Source organism: Streptopelia decaocto (assembly GCF_964273445.1).
Source record: "Streptopelia decaocto genome assembly, chromosome: 7".
Lineage (NCBI taxonomy): Eukaryota > Metazoa > Chordata > Aves > Columbiformes > Columbidae > Streptopelia > Streptopelia decaocto.
In genome coordinates this window covers 13,840,855-13,858,052 of record NC_138661.1, presented here as the reverse complement: position 1 = coordinate 13,858,052, position 17,198 = coordinate 13,840,855, and the positions used below count along the sequence as shown (strand labels likewise).

The 17,198-nt window shown below is 37.7% G+C and overlaps 1 protein-coding gene across 1 annotated transcript in view; it reads right to left on the bottom strand.

Moving 5' to 3' along the window:
• Positions 1 to 3,168: 3,168 nt before the first annotated feature.
• The window catches only part of SETD3 (SET domain containing 3, actin N3(tau)-histidine methyltransferase), a 57,238-nt gene continuing 43,208 nt past the window's right edge, over positions 3,169 to 17,198 (bottom strand). Inside the window, exons 8-13 of the mRNA XM_082057777.1 lie at positions 16,081 to 16,195; positions 11,822 to 11,896; positions 8,982 to 9,148; positions 8,247 to 8,332; positions 6,324 to 6,484; positions 3,169 to 5,696 (exon numbers count right to left, since the gene is read on the bottom strand). Of these exons, the coding sequence (XP_081913903.1) occupies positions 5,253 to 5,696; positions 6,324 to 6,484; positions 8,247 to 8,332; positions 8,982 to 9,148; positions 11,822 to 11,896; positions 16,081 to 16,195 (1,048 nt within the window). The 3' untranslated portion in view covers positions 3,169 to 5,252. The remainder of the gene's footprint in view (positions 5,697 to 6,323; positions 6,485 to 8,246; positions 8,333 to 8,981; positions 9,149 to 11,821; positions 11,897 to 16,080; positions 16,196 to 17,198) is intronic.

The following is a 17,198-nucleotide window of genomic DNA, read 5'->3' as shown; positions in this document are numbered from 1 at the left end:
GGCCTGTGGCTTTGTCCAGCCCTTCCATGCCAGATTCACAAAGCCCTTCCTTCCCCACCTGGTGCTGAGCAGTTCCCTCCCCAAGGGCAGAGGAGCAAGTCAAGGGACACCAGTGACCCCAACCCAGATGTCCCTCTGGTCGCCCTCAGCCCCACGCTGACCACAGGGCAGGCAGCCACTCACCTCGGTTCTTCACTGCCAGTTTAACACGCTGCAACAGCTTGTAATTCATACATTTTCACCTGTTCCTAGGGAAAGTGGTGCCCTTGTCTTACTGTGAAATGTTTGGCTTGCTTAAAAATTCACAGTAATTACGGTACTAATTGGAGATACTCTTTATTTGAACACTCACTGTCTTTTGAACACTCTTAATCTTATTCTTCAGGGCAGCAACCACTGCCTCCGAGACAGCCTACTGTTCAGTTGTCCAGCTTTTATTTTCCACTTAAGGACATCTCCTGGGTCTCCTCCCTTATCCAGCTTAACCTTTCACAATGAAAGATGGCACCAGCTCCAGCTGTTAAGGCTCCCAAGCATGAGGGACAAAGGCAGAAGTCAAATGCTTTCTCCAAGAACTTGGAGGAGACTGAGGGGTGACCTCATCAATGTTTACAGATATATAAAGGGTGAGTGTCAGGAGGATGGAGCCAGGCTCTTCTCGGTGACAACCAAAGATAGGACAAGGGGTAATGGGTACAAACTGGAACACAAAAGGTTCCACTTAAATTTGAGAAGAAACTTCTTCTCAGTGAGGGTGACAGAGCACTGGAACAGGCTGCCCAGGGGGGTTGTGCAGTCTCCTACTCTGGAGACATTCAAAACCCACCTGGACACATTCCTGTGTAGCCTAATTTGGGTATTCCTGCTCCGGCAGGGAGATTGGACTAGATGATCTTTCGAGGTCCCTTCCAATCCCTGACATTCTGTGGTTTCCAAGCATTCCAGAACTAACTGTGCATCACTTTCTGGGCCATGCAAACACTGACAACCAGCTTGATTACTTTTGTAAACTGCCAGGTCCAGTTCATGCTGCTAATAATATTAAAAAAAAAAAAAAGTGTGTGTATATATATATATATATATAAAATTTGTAAGTTTGTAAGTGAAGTTTGATGTATACTAGCACTGAAAATAAAAATAATTGTTGGTGACTAATGGCAGCGTACAAGGCCAAAATAACATTTTGTTAGAAGTGCATGAGTACCATTTACCCCCCAATGTACGCCGCTATACAAAACAGATTATTTGTGCCTATTTCAAAGCCTGTTACTGCTAACCCAGAAGTATAAGTGCTCCATATTCAGCAAAGGGCTACAAAATTTAAAAAAAAAGGAAAACAACCTGAGTGTTTTGGTTTCTGCTTGGTACCACACAATAGGCACTTTGGCATTTGACAACATTTCAGTTTGTGCTCTTCACTAAACAAATTATCATAGTTTTCATTTGTATTACTAAAGCTCAAATTTATGCCATTTACACTAACTCTACAGCAGTTATTCATTCAGTTCTGAAATACACTGAATACACCAGTGAGCCTAAGGAGACACAAAACTCAAAAGAATCCAAGACGATTTTTGGCTTTTTTTCTTAAACATGGATTGAGATTTTTTCATTTTAACTCAACAGTCCTCCACATGGTTTCCAAACTTGTGGCATTCATTAGGAAATACATGTAGAAACTGAGAAACACTAAGGAAGCTCTTTTAACCATGAGTCACTCATTTACGTGCTGTACTTTATACAGCAAGCAATGCACTCGAAGAAGGAAGCGTGTTAGAAACTATTAAATATAGATACTAATGATGTGAAAATTGTGTGATCATACCCAGCTTCAACAAGGATCAGTGAAAAATCTTCTGGAGAAAAAGGCTGCTTCATCAGACATATTTGGTAGAACAATGTTTGTCCAAACCCTCCTGTTTGGCACAGAGTATAAGAAATCGCAAGGACTGACTTTCAGTCCAGAAAATCAGGAAAGAGCAGTGGATTTTGGGAGCATCTTTGGTGTGTCAGACTGAAACACTTCAAATTACATTTCGTAATTACTTCACGTGCCTTTCTATAAAGGGTGACACAAGATGCAGCAGCAGCTATTAAATACTGTTTTGAACCATGTGAACTAGAGAAGAACAGTTTGTATAAATCTAAATCTTCCAGTGTATTTTTGAAACATGAAAGTTTCATGACTCCATGATCATTCCTCTCAAAGGCAAATTAGCTTCAAGAACGCAGCTGCTGTGGAGTGGCACAGATTTTCTGTACATACCGCCTTTTAACACTGTCCAAAGGAAGGGACACTTATTTCAGCCAAGATGCTAAAACACAACGTTAGAGAAGATCCTAAAACATCTGAGCCTCCACAACCAGAATGCCCTCAGCTCTTGTGTACTCATGAGTGCACTTAAGCTAAGGTTGCATTTATGTACTTTACAAGCATTTTTTCAGAGTGGAGGTTGTTAGTTTTGTATATTTGCCTTAATCAACAGAGCTATACAGACATCACATTGCAGTATAGAGCCAAAGCAGCTACAGGTTGTTAGAGAAATGATTCATCAGTAGGTAGGTTCATGTAAAATTCAAGAAGGGTTTTTTTTATTCCCTGTTTTGTTTTTGGAGAACAGTCCGAGAAATCCAAGTGATGTCTTTCTTACAGGAATACTTCAGCTAGCTAAACAGAAGCAAGATTTGGCATTTAGCCTGGGATTAGTGTGAACAGTCTCTTAACCAAACATTAGGAAGAAAGTTAACTTTAAAATGCTTTGAAAGGTCTGTTTTCATGACAGATGGTAATAAGGGCTCATCAGTGCCAACTTTTTTAGTTTCCACCTCAGTTTTCAAAAGCTTAAGTTTTAGATTAGTGCTTCTGAGAAACCATTACATGCATAGAGGAAAAATGCAAATTACAAAATTAGATTACTCACTATTTTTGTGTGCAACATATTTTTCTAAATAACACTAACATATGAAGAGTCAGAATTTGACCGTACGCTTAACAGACCACTTTCCCTTTCTGTTTACTAGAATTCCTCCTATTTTTTTTGCCAGCTATTTCTCCTCTAATCTTTATCTGTACACCTGGACAGTTATTCCTCTCCCCACAGACCCCAAAAGACACAGCAGTTTGCAGCAGGTAGAGGTTTTGTTTGTATAATACACTCACTAGGGAAGACATGGTAGAACTATATTTTATTCAGGAAAACCCACACATTCTGTCCTGTGGTGGCCACAGGCTTTGCTAAGCCATAGATATCAGAAAATACTGGAACAAAATACAGTGTGTCAGACTGAAAATAATCTGAATTACAGTTATAATTTGCAGGGAAGGCTAGTTTCAGAACTGCGTCATAGTATCTAGTACAATGTTGTGCAATGTACCTGGCAGAAACGGAAATGGAATATTGGTCCTAATAAAATCCGAAATGTAATGACTTCTGTATGACATTTAAACTGTCAAGACAACAATTCATAACATTCTACCAAAGGCAGCATATAGTTACAAAAATACTAGTCCAGCATCTTGTTAGTGGTGAAGCAATATCCAAGGTGCAATGGCAACGTGCCATTCTTAGTGAAATATTTTTAAAAAACTATTTTTTCTATATTCCCCGCACTGATACCAGCTGAACACCAAACTTCATCGACAACCTGAAAGAAAGTCACTGCTTACTGTGTGTATTGCACCAAAGATCTGTGCAAAAACACATTTTCCAAGTTGCACTATAAAAAAGAAAATTCTAGTAAAACTATGAATATGATAGAAAACATTTTACTGCAGCTGATCTTGGATGAGCAGGTTGCAACATCTATTGAGCTTTAAACAGTCCAAGCTTGTCCATTCTATCCATTATTTTGAACTTAAGGATACAAAGGTAAAAGACAAAGTCCTTAATATTGAGAACAGAATTAAATCACTTCATACTCCTCCCTGAATGGAGCCACAAAATAAAAATATTCCACCTTCTTCTCCTCCCAATATCCAGGTAATTTCAAAGTCAAGGCTTGGAATTACCCTTGTTCAGATATTGCACTGTGCTAGGATCCTACTGTTTCCATCTAGAAGTTCAAACATATAGTATGAGGGTGACCAAAACTGCTGGAGACAGCAGAGCTGCTTAAATTAGGGAGGTATCCCAAGAAATACACATTCAGAAGGAGACACAGTCTGAATGGCAAAGCAAACTGCTGCAGACGTGGCTGTGCTCTGGACTGGGGCCAAAACCACACTAGCCTGCCTGCCGTTTCCTTCAAGAAAACAGCATCAATTAATGTCTTAACCAAAAGATGATGTTGAATAAGATCATCAGGTAACCATGTCACATTCAATGTTTCATCCAAAAACACAGAAATGAAGGAGTAGCAGACAGTAATATTAACCATATTTTCCTTTTAATAATGGTTTAGTCAAAAGTGTAGCTTTGAAAATCTCTAGCTAGTTGTGAAACCTGAAGAAGCTGGGAAGCGACCTCACTTTGAACAGTACAGTTTAAAGCTGAGGCTTGGCCTATCTGCTTTCAAACTCTCCAGTAGCACTTCCAACCTTGTCAATAAAAGGTCTGGAAATAAAAAGAAGTCGGCCTTTAAAAGTTGGTGAATGTTGTATTGTAGCAGCCTAGCTCTGACTGAAGAAGATGAGTTTTTTTTATACAGCAAACTAAAGACGAAGTAAACTGAAATCTTCAGAGATCACTTTAAGTGTATACAATTTGGATTCTCATCAACATTTAAAACTACCAATCATAAGGTTGCCACCTTACCTTTTTCTGGACTGGCATACCTGATTTTAAACAGGTTTTCTTCCAGTCTCCCAAGTTTCTGATCCTCTTATCCAGTTTTCTGCTGTACTGCTCTCCCACCTTCATGCTGAATACCGAGTCAGTCCTGCCTTCTGCTTTTCTTGGCAGGAGGCAGAGCAAGCTTTTAATTTCGGTAGTCAGAGTGACAGAACAACAAAAGCACAGCAGATAGAAGAGCTTAATTCTTCCCCAGGAAGAAAATACATTTGGTTCAACAAAGGGCTGCAAAATCTTCCAAAGGCACCTCTTTCCCCAGTTTTTACCTGAAAGCAAGATGGCAATCTTAATTGAAAAGGGATGCTAAATCTTTTCAATAACTTAAAAATTCATTTTTATATAAAGCAGCAAAAACGTTTTTCTCTGCAGAAAGAGAAATGTTAACAAAGAAACACACCAACATAAATGCACCGTTCATAAACTTCAGCTAATTTAATTTCACAAGAAAGTAAAATTTTAGCACTATTCTTTAACCTCATCAGTACTTTCTGAAGAAGATTCTTTGGCATCTTCAGTCTCTCTGTTGCTTTTCTCTTTATTTAGATTTTCACTTTCTGATTTGGTCCCATTAAATAGAGAGTTTTCACCATTTACAAACCCATTCTCTGTAACTTCAGCATCAATAGCTTCATCAATCTTTAAGTCCCCTTGCTCTTCCACATCATCTAGGTTTCTCAAGACAATAGGGAGTCTAGAGTCTGCCACAGTGTTCTCCAACAAGGCAATGTTGCTCTCTTCGTATTTAGGAAGTGGAGCTCCATCTGCCATTTGTTTGGTATAATACTCTCTGCTAGCAGCTGCACTCTTTACTGCTTTCTCCAAGATCTCTTTTTCACCTAAGCGCAATTTGATAGCCATGATCGCATGTGAGGTAAGGTCATGGGTCTCCAAGAAGGACTTATCATCCTGTTAGAAAAGGAAAAAAAGAACAAGATTGTTAGTAACAACCAACATAATAGAAAAAAAACCACACCACCTCTCAACTTTTCTTTCTATGCATTAACAACATGTGACACTAGGTTCTTCAGGCTGATCCAAATGAGAGGGTCTGCAGAGGGTCCCAGTGAAATTTGTCAGGAGTTTAGAAAGAAGCTAAAAATCTCTCCACATAGATCAGCCTGCATTACAAGCAAAGTCAGGGGACTTCACGAATATATGAAACACATAGGTTCACTCATACACTCGCAATAGTAGTACATTTCTTTGCAGCCTGGAAAATGTAACTAATAGACAACAAGTTGAAACTGATTTGCCATTTTACTTGCAGACAAAAAGCAGGTAGCCTCTATTTGGAGAATCAAAGAAAAAATACATTAACAAAATTACATTAACAAAATTTTCTTTTTTGCAATCTTATTTGATTTTCCTTAGATAATGCAAATCTGTTTCTACACTTTAAAAAGTATAGAATGAATTATGTACTAACATTCAGATTAAAGTTTGTAAAGACAAGATGGGGGATATAATATCTTTTCCTACAATCATAATACAAAACATTTCAGACATTTAAATTACATATAATGATAATTTTACCTCCACAGTTGTTTTATAGGTTTTCAAAAGAAGGGATGCTCTGGCTTCTAGGAATGTCCAAAGTTTAACTTCATTGTTCCAGCTTACGGGAAACTCAGAGTTCCCCAGAGTGAAGATTTTGTCAATGGCATGCTCGCCTATCAAGTGCCCCTTCAGCTCTTCTGCAATAAGTGTAAAAGCAGTATGTTAAAAACAATCTCATCATTCCCTTTGTCAGTTGACAAACTGCACAAAGATTTATTTTCAATAGCATAGCTTTGAGCAGCTAACAAAAAAAACCTTTCCTCAAATAAGAATTATCAGATATGTTGGTTATTTCCAGGATTCTCCTCAAAGAGGCAACTGAAAGTCTTGAGGTTAGCAGAAAACGGATATATATATATATATATATATATATATATCTCCATATATCCATTTACATATATATATAGATAGATATAGATATATCTCCATATATATCACATCCTCTCATACACAGTGTAACTCTGTGACAGTGAGATGGAATGTTTTGTATAATACTTGATAAACAAAACAAAAGGGACCAATTCTTTAAAGAGTTCAGTGAACTTTTTGATATTATAAGGAACAGGCCAGAGAATGTACAAATAGTAATGGAATTATTTTTCCCATTGTTTTGGTAATCTTCTTCAGTAGAAGAAATCCCGTACAGTTGGTCAGAAAAGACATCCATCAAACAAACCTCACACAGAGTACTAAATGTTTAATCAGCTCCTTGTCATTACATAAATTCCATTAATCTTTTAATTACCAAATTTCACTCCTGCAAAGCAGCTATCAGAAACTTCACAAACCACTTGCATGGAGTTTCTCAATAAAGAGTTGTCTTATACAGTATTTAAGACATGTGAATAATCTGAACACCATCATATATCAGAGAAATGCAATTAAAGTGTCCGCTGGCTATATTTTCTTTTCCAAACCAAAATTCACCCCCTCATTGGCATTCTAAAATTTTCTTTACTTGAATTTACTCCCCTAAGTGATCAGGCAGTTTGGACTAGATGATCACTGTAGGTCCTTTCCAATAGAACTACTCTATTCTAGACGGATGATGGGATGTAATGAAGGCGTGACACTACATAAGGTAGGTTGTTTTTATTAAACAGAGCAAATAGAGCACATGCAAAAACTTAATGACTTCCGTATTCCTACTGGCATTAAAATCCACATCATCTGCAGAGCATCCCTACTGCAAAACAATTCTCACCTGTCACAAAAAACTGTCACATCTATAACCTCCAAAACTGCATCTAACCAGCAAACAGCTATTACAAACATTTGATCAGAAGTTTCACATGCACAAACCAGGTGAATATTCATTAATCATACATATATTTTCCCCATAAAACTCTCTAACATAAGAGGAACACTACAAAGACAATTTACAAATACGTAGGTTGATTTTAGATTATGAATTGCCAAAATATGGAAAATACTCAACTTTGAAATGTCTCTTCCGTGTTTCTCCTACAGTACAGAATATTTTAATTGATATCTAGATGATTCTAGCAGTGATGGCTAATATGCTATGATTTTAAGCATGTAAACCCCTAGGTCACACATGATCTTGTTCTGTGAACCATTCTTAAAGCTAAGAACTAAAGACCAAGCTCCGCTCGGTCACTCACAACAGTCTGGGAGATTAAAAGAAAAAAACAAAATTGCATCACCTCATGCTTTAGGAGTTCCAGAAAGGCCTATGTTACTGAAATACTCCCTCAGTCAACATGGCCAAAGTGTGGGCTTCTCACTAGCTTATAGATCCCTCTTTAACAGCAAGTCCTCGACTCTTCTGATCTACCTTAATGTTTTATATAAATGTCTATCACATTTCCATTTTAAAAAAACAAACAAAAAAACCTCTAAAATAAACGTAAATTAGGTTTTTGTAAAGCATCTTACCTTCACTCATACAAAACACTCGAAGGAAAGCCAAAAGCTGGGCAGAGATCGGAGGCTCAGTGGAGTGCAAGGCAAAAACACTTGAACTAATAATAAAAGAAACAAACAACAACGGTAAGTGCAAGTTCTATTGTCATACCTTTGAACTTATTTCAACATAAAAGACTTTAAAATATACAACAAATGCAGCGTTACAAAAAGCACTTTCAAAAAAAGTAGGTAATCCTAATTCAAACTGAAGAAAAGCTTCCCTAACCTGTGTCTGAAAAGAACAATTATCTCTACAATTTTACACTTACAATTATTTTTATACGGCTTTCATAATAAATTCATGAACATGCATTGTTTCATGTCTGCTGCTCCTAACAGTACCCTCTGGACTGAAAAGACTAAAGGAAAATGCTGTGGTTCACATACTGAGCATCGTATTATGTCTGCAAGGGATAGGAAAGAAAGAAAAAACCACAGATTGCTTCAAATTAATCCTTGCTCTGTTTTTGTTCAAATGGTTATTAAAGCAAACGTTTTTTTTTTTCCTTATATATAGTCCAAATTAGATGATAATATAGCTCAGATAACTTCTGTAAATATTATTACAATAACTTTAATTTCTATACAAACAGGAGAAATATTACACCTAAGAAAACTATCATAAAACAGCTTTAGATATGCTCTACTGGACACTATATACTTTGGAAACATTTTAAAAAACCCATGGCATTGTGTTGTACTTACGTTGGGATACCAGCACGAGCTAAGACCTCTGCCTTCATAGCATACAGCCTGTCACTTTTACTCACGCCAAGCTTTATTTTCACTCTGTCATGTGAATTATTATCAAAGAAAAAACCACTGTGGATCACAAATTCAGCGTTTGACCGAGTGCCATAAAAAATGTAAATCTAGAAGGATGAAAAGAGAAGTGAAGGGACAGGAAAAAAGCTTAAGATCATCTTAAAAAACTGACATAATTTGAAAGTTATTTCCTGAAAGAGTACAAGGTATATTGGGTGATATAAAGAAATGTGCTTTGTTTTCTGGTATTGATTCAAATGCTGTATATAGTGTGGCAATATACTTTAGAGGTAGATGTAAACATATCCATGTAACTAACGGACTTTGAAAGAAGAGAAGAGGTTCTTATTCTATACCTTAAAATAAAAATGCTTTTCTCACACTGTCATAAAACACCAGTATATGGCAATAAGCTTCCAAGGATTCTACGCCTTTTAAAGGGTAAAAGATCTGAGACAAGGAGGCCCCACTACAAGAAATTGTGTTTCTGAGGTCATTTCCCCCCATACACGTACCCAAAAGAGTAACTTACGCTGCTTGTGGATCAACTTTGCTTTTGTTTTAATGTTACCTTAAGGCATGGATATATCAATGTATAATTACACAGAGAGATCTGACCTGTGCTCAGCCAGTATTTATTTTTGTGTTATACTCTGAACTCTTTATCTAAAGCAAACAGGTTACTTTAATTCACATTAAAAAATAAGTTCCTAAATATAACCTGCAAAAAGCCTTTAACTCAGGGCTGGGCCATATGAAGTACATGGGATGAGAGGTGAGAGTAGCAATTGTCTTCTCCCACATCAAGGGGATTATTTTGCCCTTTTGTTTGATAATGGAATTGTCAATCAGCAAAACAACTTTCAGCAGTTACAGCACTCCCTCTTTAGCCTGAGGATCCAGCAATGCTCTGGACACCTGCAAGCTGCCACTGCTGTCCAGCTGACAGAGAAAGGCACAGTGTTCTCAACAACACTGACAAGGCTATTTATTTGTTTTCAATTTTAGATTAGAACTATTTATCCTAAGCACCAAATGCTTTAAGCATTCTCTTAAATTATAGTAAACATTATACTCTAACACACTGGTACAACGAATGAGTGACCTGCTTAGGTATGTTAAGGCAGCGATAAGGGGAGAGCTGCTAACACCCTCAAGTTTTAAAACCACTGTGATACATCTCACATTTAATTGTCACATGTCACGTGCAGATTATACAGTATGCTCTTACACTCTGACTGTTTTACAAAAAAGTCAGTTAAACGGAATGAGAAAGTTGTTTTATTCAAGGCCAGCGTTTGATAGATTCTGTTGACTTCTGCTGCCTCACATTTTTTAGCAGTAAAAGCGAGGATCATACACTATTCCTGCTGAAACTGTAAGAAATAACATCTGCACAAAACATTAAAAGACTGAGGCATTATATAATTAAAGTGCTTTAATGATGTCGATAATAATTAAAATTTGAACAGAAAATTTTAAAAAAATCTTATAAATAGCAGACAAAGTGAAACTACTAAAATAAAATTGAAAGAGAGGAAGCCTCTACAATTGAAATGGAGAGAGCAGCCAGAACAGCTATATGACACATCCATTGCCAGCTGTGGAAAATTATAAATTGGATCACTTCTGGAAAAACTGTGGACCCCTTTTAACTCATCATACCGGTACTGGAAAAAACAGCAAATTTTTGACTACCATAACAAATTCTAAGAGCGACACAAAAAATATACAATCACTGTAAACCCCCGCATAGCAATGAGGATAAGTATACCGATGGAAAGACATACTTAAAAATTTTTTCAGACACATCTTTGTTAAAAAAGAAGGTAACAATACACAAGAAAAATGAAAATCGAAATATTATTAAGTGTGAGACTGGCTAAATAATACACTAACGGTAGCAACTGAGACTGAGTTATAAAACATTGCGGGATGTTTCATCGACAAAGTCTCTTTCTGGCCATGCTGCCCGCAGTGGCACAAGCAGCTGGAGAAGGGGAGCAGTGCTGCACTGAGGGCTCAGGCGGCAGCTGACACAGCACCAGAACCTCGTGACAGGGATTTCCTGCACTCCTGCAACCACTCTCTTCAGTGCATCACTAGTTTTAACACTCATTTTTGCTTCTTTGCAGTTCCAGTCCAAAATACTGGATTCTGAACTGTTCCATACATCTTTGTAAGGCTTGCCCTTTGGTATTTTCTGTGTCAGGATGAAGTGGTGTGTACATGCGTGCGTGTCTGTATGAAAGGGAGTGAGTATATTTTTAGGTCTTTTCTCATTTTCACTAAGCATGGCGATCGCAACCTGGGTAAAATGACTAGCAACTCTACTGCATTTAACCTCATGTCAAATAAAGACTAACAAGAAACAAACTAACAGAATTTTTAAGAAAGACTCTACAATCTGCTATTGCAGACAAAGTGATGCCCCAAATCTAAAATATAGTTACCTTCAGTCCTTTGGATATGGCGTTTTATTAATCTCATCCAGAACACCAAACTCAGTGTGTGTATATGTGCATTTACCAGTGGTTAAATATTTCAACTAGTTCCTTAAAATACGAGGAATCAAAACTCGCCTAAAGTTGGGATGTACCAACTGACAGAAAATATTTTGTTCTGAAAAATGTTTTCACACAAAGTTAGATCAGCATAACAAAATTCAAATGTAGCACAGCTTAATCCACACCACTCTGCTATTAAAATTTTGTAGCCAGTTACGAAATGTCCACAAAACTTAACTAAAGAACAATTATGTAGATAACTGTTAACACTACCTGTTCTCCAGCCTTGAAATCTTGAAGTGCTACACATTCACACCGGTCATCTTCTAAGTTGTAGCCTGTAGTGATCTATCCAAGGAAAGAGTAACAAAAGCAGCTTTAGTATTTTATCTTTATCTCCCCCACCAGTCACAAACCATTGTCCTATTGAGACAGATACTAACAATGGCAATTGCATACATTTCTTTCTCTGCACAATATGATATAGCTGGTAGTAATGGCTTTACTATTCCTGAGCAATCTCTTTCTAAAAAAAAATCTCTGCATTGAAGAAATCTAAGGGAAGAAATAACTTACCTGAAGTGAAGGGAAGGCTCTGAGGAAAGTACCCTCTGTAGACCACAGACAGTCCCGTGCTAAAGCCACCAGCTTGTTATAAAGTTCTGGAGCTTTCAGTCACTCCAGTGAGGCCCAAGGGAGCACGGCACTGAAAGCTCTATACGCTGTGCTTTATCCTTCTACTGCCAGCACATTTTTGATCTCTCAATAGAAAAAGGATTAGATAACTGTGGATCTTTAGGGGATACAATCTTCAGAGAATTATAATTTACTTGCAAATAATCCCTTTATCTAAAGTTAAGTAAAACTCCGAAAATGCTAAAAGGATTTTTTTTATGGCAGCAGGCAATGGAAGAGGATAAACTCTCTTAACAAATCTGAACTCCTCCAAAAAAAATTACAAAACTGGAAAGTGGTCACACCAACAGGTAAAGCTATCCTAAAAACATAACACTTTTTTTTAAAGTGACAAACAGCATGTTCTTGAATTGTATTACAACAGATGCAGGCACAGATGCAGCCACAGGATGGAATACAAGTTGCTGAACAATCAGGAAGCAACTTATATGGTAGATAGTAGAACTCAGTACTGCCAGAGCTATAACTTATGAAAAAATATGCCCTTGGTCTGGGGAAAAACCTAGAAGAAGCCAAAGATTCTCTCAGCCTTTGTAAACGAAAACATATCTTTTTATAAGATGACTCACATGTGAGTTGCACTATACCCTGATTCTCATCTTGGACACAGTTTGCCCAAAGACGGAACTTCATGGATTATTTTGAAAGCTTAGTTGACAGTTTACATGTTACTGTCCTGCATGACGATGCCACCACGTCAGGTCTGTTCATGGTTTTGTAGCACATTGAGATCAAACGAGAACATGAGAGTCATGCAACACAGCCTACTGCAAAACACAGGCTGTAGTACTTGAACAAAAAAGTTCCTGTACATTCAACTATGCTGGACTGAACAATTATTAATTCAGATCTTTCGCTTAGAAGGTTAACAAACCTTGAATTGCAGGTTACAGGTGCTAGAGCATTCACCTTTCCTATAAGAAATGTACCTTTCAAGTTCAAATATAGTAATCTTCTGAAAAACTGTAACTTCGGTTCAAATCAGGGAAATCTTGATAGCACTTGACCTGTCCTGAAATTTTCTAGTGTGTAAACTCAATGAAATACTTCTGAATGTGAGAAGTCTGTTCCAGTATCTTGAAATGCCTGTGGAACAGGAAGCTTTCAAGGTCTGGGGAAACTCCAGTACGTTAAGAGAAGGATTCTGTAAGTTTAAGCATGCATCACTCGAGTACTGCTCATTTTTGGGAGTTTTTTGTTTTTGCCTTATTAAAAACAAAACCAAAAACAACCAGCAGCACATCTGGAAGACTTTTCTATAAAGCATAAAGGAGTGCTAGGATCTTATTTCCTCTTTCTTTTAATAGCAGTCGTGTAAGGGAATTAACAGGGTGTTTACTTCTCTACCCACATGATAGCTGACAAATTGCATCCCTTCAGTTTTATTTCTGAAGCAGACTGATACAGGAATTTCAAGTTGTGTATAAAGCATGCAATAGCCTGCTTGGTCAGTGATTAAGGATGGACTCAGCCCATCAGGCAGAATGTAGCTTATTTAAAGCTCTGGCAGAGCTGGTAATCAACCTCTGACTGTCAAAATACAATCCCACTAAAGAATAACAATGAGAAATGCATGAAGACAACCATTTTGATATAGTTCTTAGAGACAGGTTGATCTAATTAATAGTGTCAGAAGCAAGAAAAAAGCTGGATGGACCCAGCTCCAGTTAAAGCCCAAGGAGCATTTTATTATCTAGCTCATGGAAAGGGGGCCTGTAGAGTAAACCAAGAACAGGGATCTGTGGAAGCTCATCAGCCTAAGAAGTATTTCAAGCACTGTGTTCGGAAGAGACTGAACAGGGGTGCGTACAACACCATCTTTTGTTTCTTACTTTCCTGCAGTGAAGAACAATTCCCTTCATGTATTTTAATGGGATGGACTATGACTAGAGCAGAACCCACCCTCACCTCACTCTACAATAATATAAACTACAATACAGACAGTTATCTTAGCAGCTTACAGTTTCCTATAGCAGTATCTCCCCCTGTTTCTAATACCACAAGGAAACCAACACACAATAAAAATAGCTTTAGTAGCTTTTCTAGGCTTTTTCCGATTAATATTGCAGTTGTCTACCCTTCCTAAATCTGTAACCATTTAAACTAGTTTCTGTAGAAATATGAAACATATGAGTAAAGTCTGTATACACACAAAATACTTAAGTTCAGCACCACCCCCCTGCCATTCTTTAGGATGCACTTTAGCATAAAAAATGCTTCCAACCCTGCTGTACTACTGCACTAGCAGGTTTGGCTCCAGAGACTGGCTCCATATCAAACCCATTGTTAAAAAGCATAATAAAAATAAAAATTACTTTATCAATTTAAATAGAAGTTTGAATAATTAAAACAACATAACTGCCTGCTCTTTTAATATAGGCTACTTAATTTTTTTTCCCTCCCAGAACCTTAATTCTCTTCCTCTTTCCTCTAATCCCAACTTTGAAGGCATTCATTAAGAGCTGTCTAATGAACACAGACAAGTCTCTGCAAATGCATCTGAAAGAGATGCCCAGCAGGAAAAGGGTACAGGAAGTACTGATGCTTGCAGCTAAGACTTATATTACAAAAATATACATTTCTGAACTTTAAGCAATTTTCTTTGTATTAGAGACTCTCATTTGAGCTTTATTGCTAAATCAAAGTTACAAGATTGCGTAACAAATAGCGAAAGGCAAGAATCACTGTTAAAGAACAACACGTAAACACCTTTTTTTAATGGGGAAGAATAAATAAATAATTAAACCCCAAGCACTTGCAACTTTGTAGCCTAGCCTACTGTGCTGTATTTGGTACAGTCATAGTAACAATAAATTAGCTAAATGTCAAGTGAAAAACAACTTGCTTTACAATTTGTTAATTTAAACCAGGCTTTTCTTATACTAACAATACTAACATATGCTGCTCTCCTAACACGCAGGTCAGTTCTCCCACAAAAGAACCAGATTACTTGAATAGTATGGTCATATTCACTGCTTACAATAAATACTATCTATAGGAAACACAATTAGAGGGTCTGAATTTTGAAGTGTACATTAAACTGGCTAAATAACATTGATGAACCATCCTCTTACAGGCTTCCATTTCCTCAATTCAACATTAACTAGCTTGTTAATGAAATCAAGACCTCATCCTCTGAACTAGCTCACGTAAGCCAAAATGTCAGCAGGTCTGACTTTCTATATACATATGTCACCTTTTAAATGTTTAATATGCCCTAAAGTAGTATTTTTGCATTTTGTTTCTTTGATGTAGTAACAGATGTACTGTTTTTGTTGAACTAGGCTTTGTTCTCGTTGTTGCTGTCTCTGTAACAAGGCTCTTTGGGCATGGTTAGGAGAGCTGGCAGTATTTCTTCATTGCAAATTTCTAACCACTTTCCCTAGTGGTAGCTACAAGAGGCAACCTCCATCATTGTCTGCTTTCCTGTTCTGAGTACAGATCTGTCCAGTATTGTGAATCTTTGTGAGCCCGTCAGAAACACAAAACTCCATGTCAGAAGAATATTCAAACTTGGCTGGAAAAATAGGTATCACATAACTGAAAACTTTTAAAAGGTACACTGTGTCTGTGTGAGATATAACTGTATGCAGGTATGCCATCACTTCTATCATTTTCTCTAGATGAATAAAGTTCCCCCTGAAAAAGCTATCGTAAGACATTTAAAAAACCAAATCTTCCTTTTTGATACTAGATTTTTAATGCCACTTGGGAACACACTTTTTACCTGTGTTAAGAAACATAATAAAAGTGTTATTAAGCTGTTCTACAGCAGTTAAGAGGCTTAACAGTTAAGCCCTACTAACACCTTTCAGCAACACTGAAGAAATCCTTACCAGTCCATTAGTATGATTACACATGTCCCATAAAGGTATTAGAGCCAATGTTACTCTGGAACCGTCTTCTGTTGGAATCTGGTTCTGCCGTGTCATGACAGAGGAAACTGCCCATCTACAAAAATTAAAAATATGTCAATGTTCAAATCATTAATGTTTGCTTGGCTGTAGTCTAACATGAAGCAATCATTTAGGCTAGGAGTTTCCAAACTTTGGAATGTTAACAGCAGGAGGCAACACCACGTGTACGAGAAGCATCAGCTCTTGGGTTTCCAAGACAAGCAGAGAGGTCCCGATTCCCAAATCAGGATTGCAATCCCACCCCACATCTGTGCTCTTTGCAACACAACCTTCTCTTCATACCTTCTATAACCTCAACCAGGACCTGCTCCAATGTCATCTCCCGCTTCCCCAGCCCTCCCTGCACACAGACCTGTCCCCACAGCCCCAAACCTGGGCTCAGCCAGGCCTACAGACTTCAGAGCACCCCACACCCTGGCTGGGCACCCCATAGCCCCAGCTGGCCACCCCACAGCCCTGGCTGGGCAGCAGCAGCTCTTGGCTGTGTCCAGACTTTGGGAAGAGCCAGGAGGTATTTTGCCCCTCGCTGGCTAAAGAGCTGATGTGCCGTGTGAACTGGGAACCAGCGCCGTCACCTGGCGCGTGCACAGTATTTTGGTGAGTGCTTCACTTCAGCTTGCAACCTTTCGTCATAGATCAGTATTGCTAAATTTTCTGCTTAACACAATAAACAGAAAAAAAAGCACCAACACCCCAAACAGATATCCAGGTAAAAAGAATGAAGAAAGTCTAATGTAGCTTAGCACACAGATGTCATTCAAAACCCTTCTAACTCAGGTTAAATAAAGGCAATGTCAGCTACCTATTCAAACACAAGAATCTTCAGAAAAAGCTTAACATTTCAGTATTTTCTAAAATTTCATTTTTATTTTATTTCAGACAAAAATGAATATTAAATGCCAGAGGGGAAAAAATACTCTTAGTTTCACGATGTTCTGGCCTTATAATTATATTTGCTGTGGTTTTTTGAGGGGAAGAAAAATATAAAAGGAACACCACCAGGAGAAGGTCAAAACAATTTTAACTCCCACAGACTT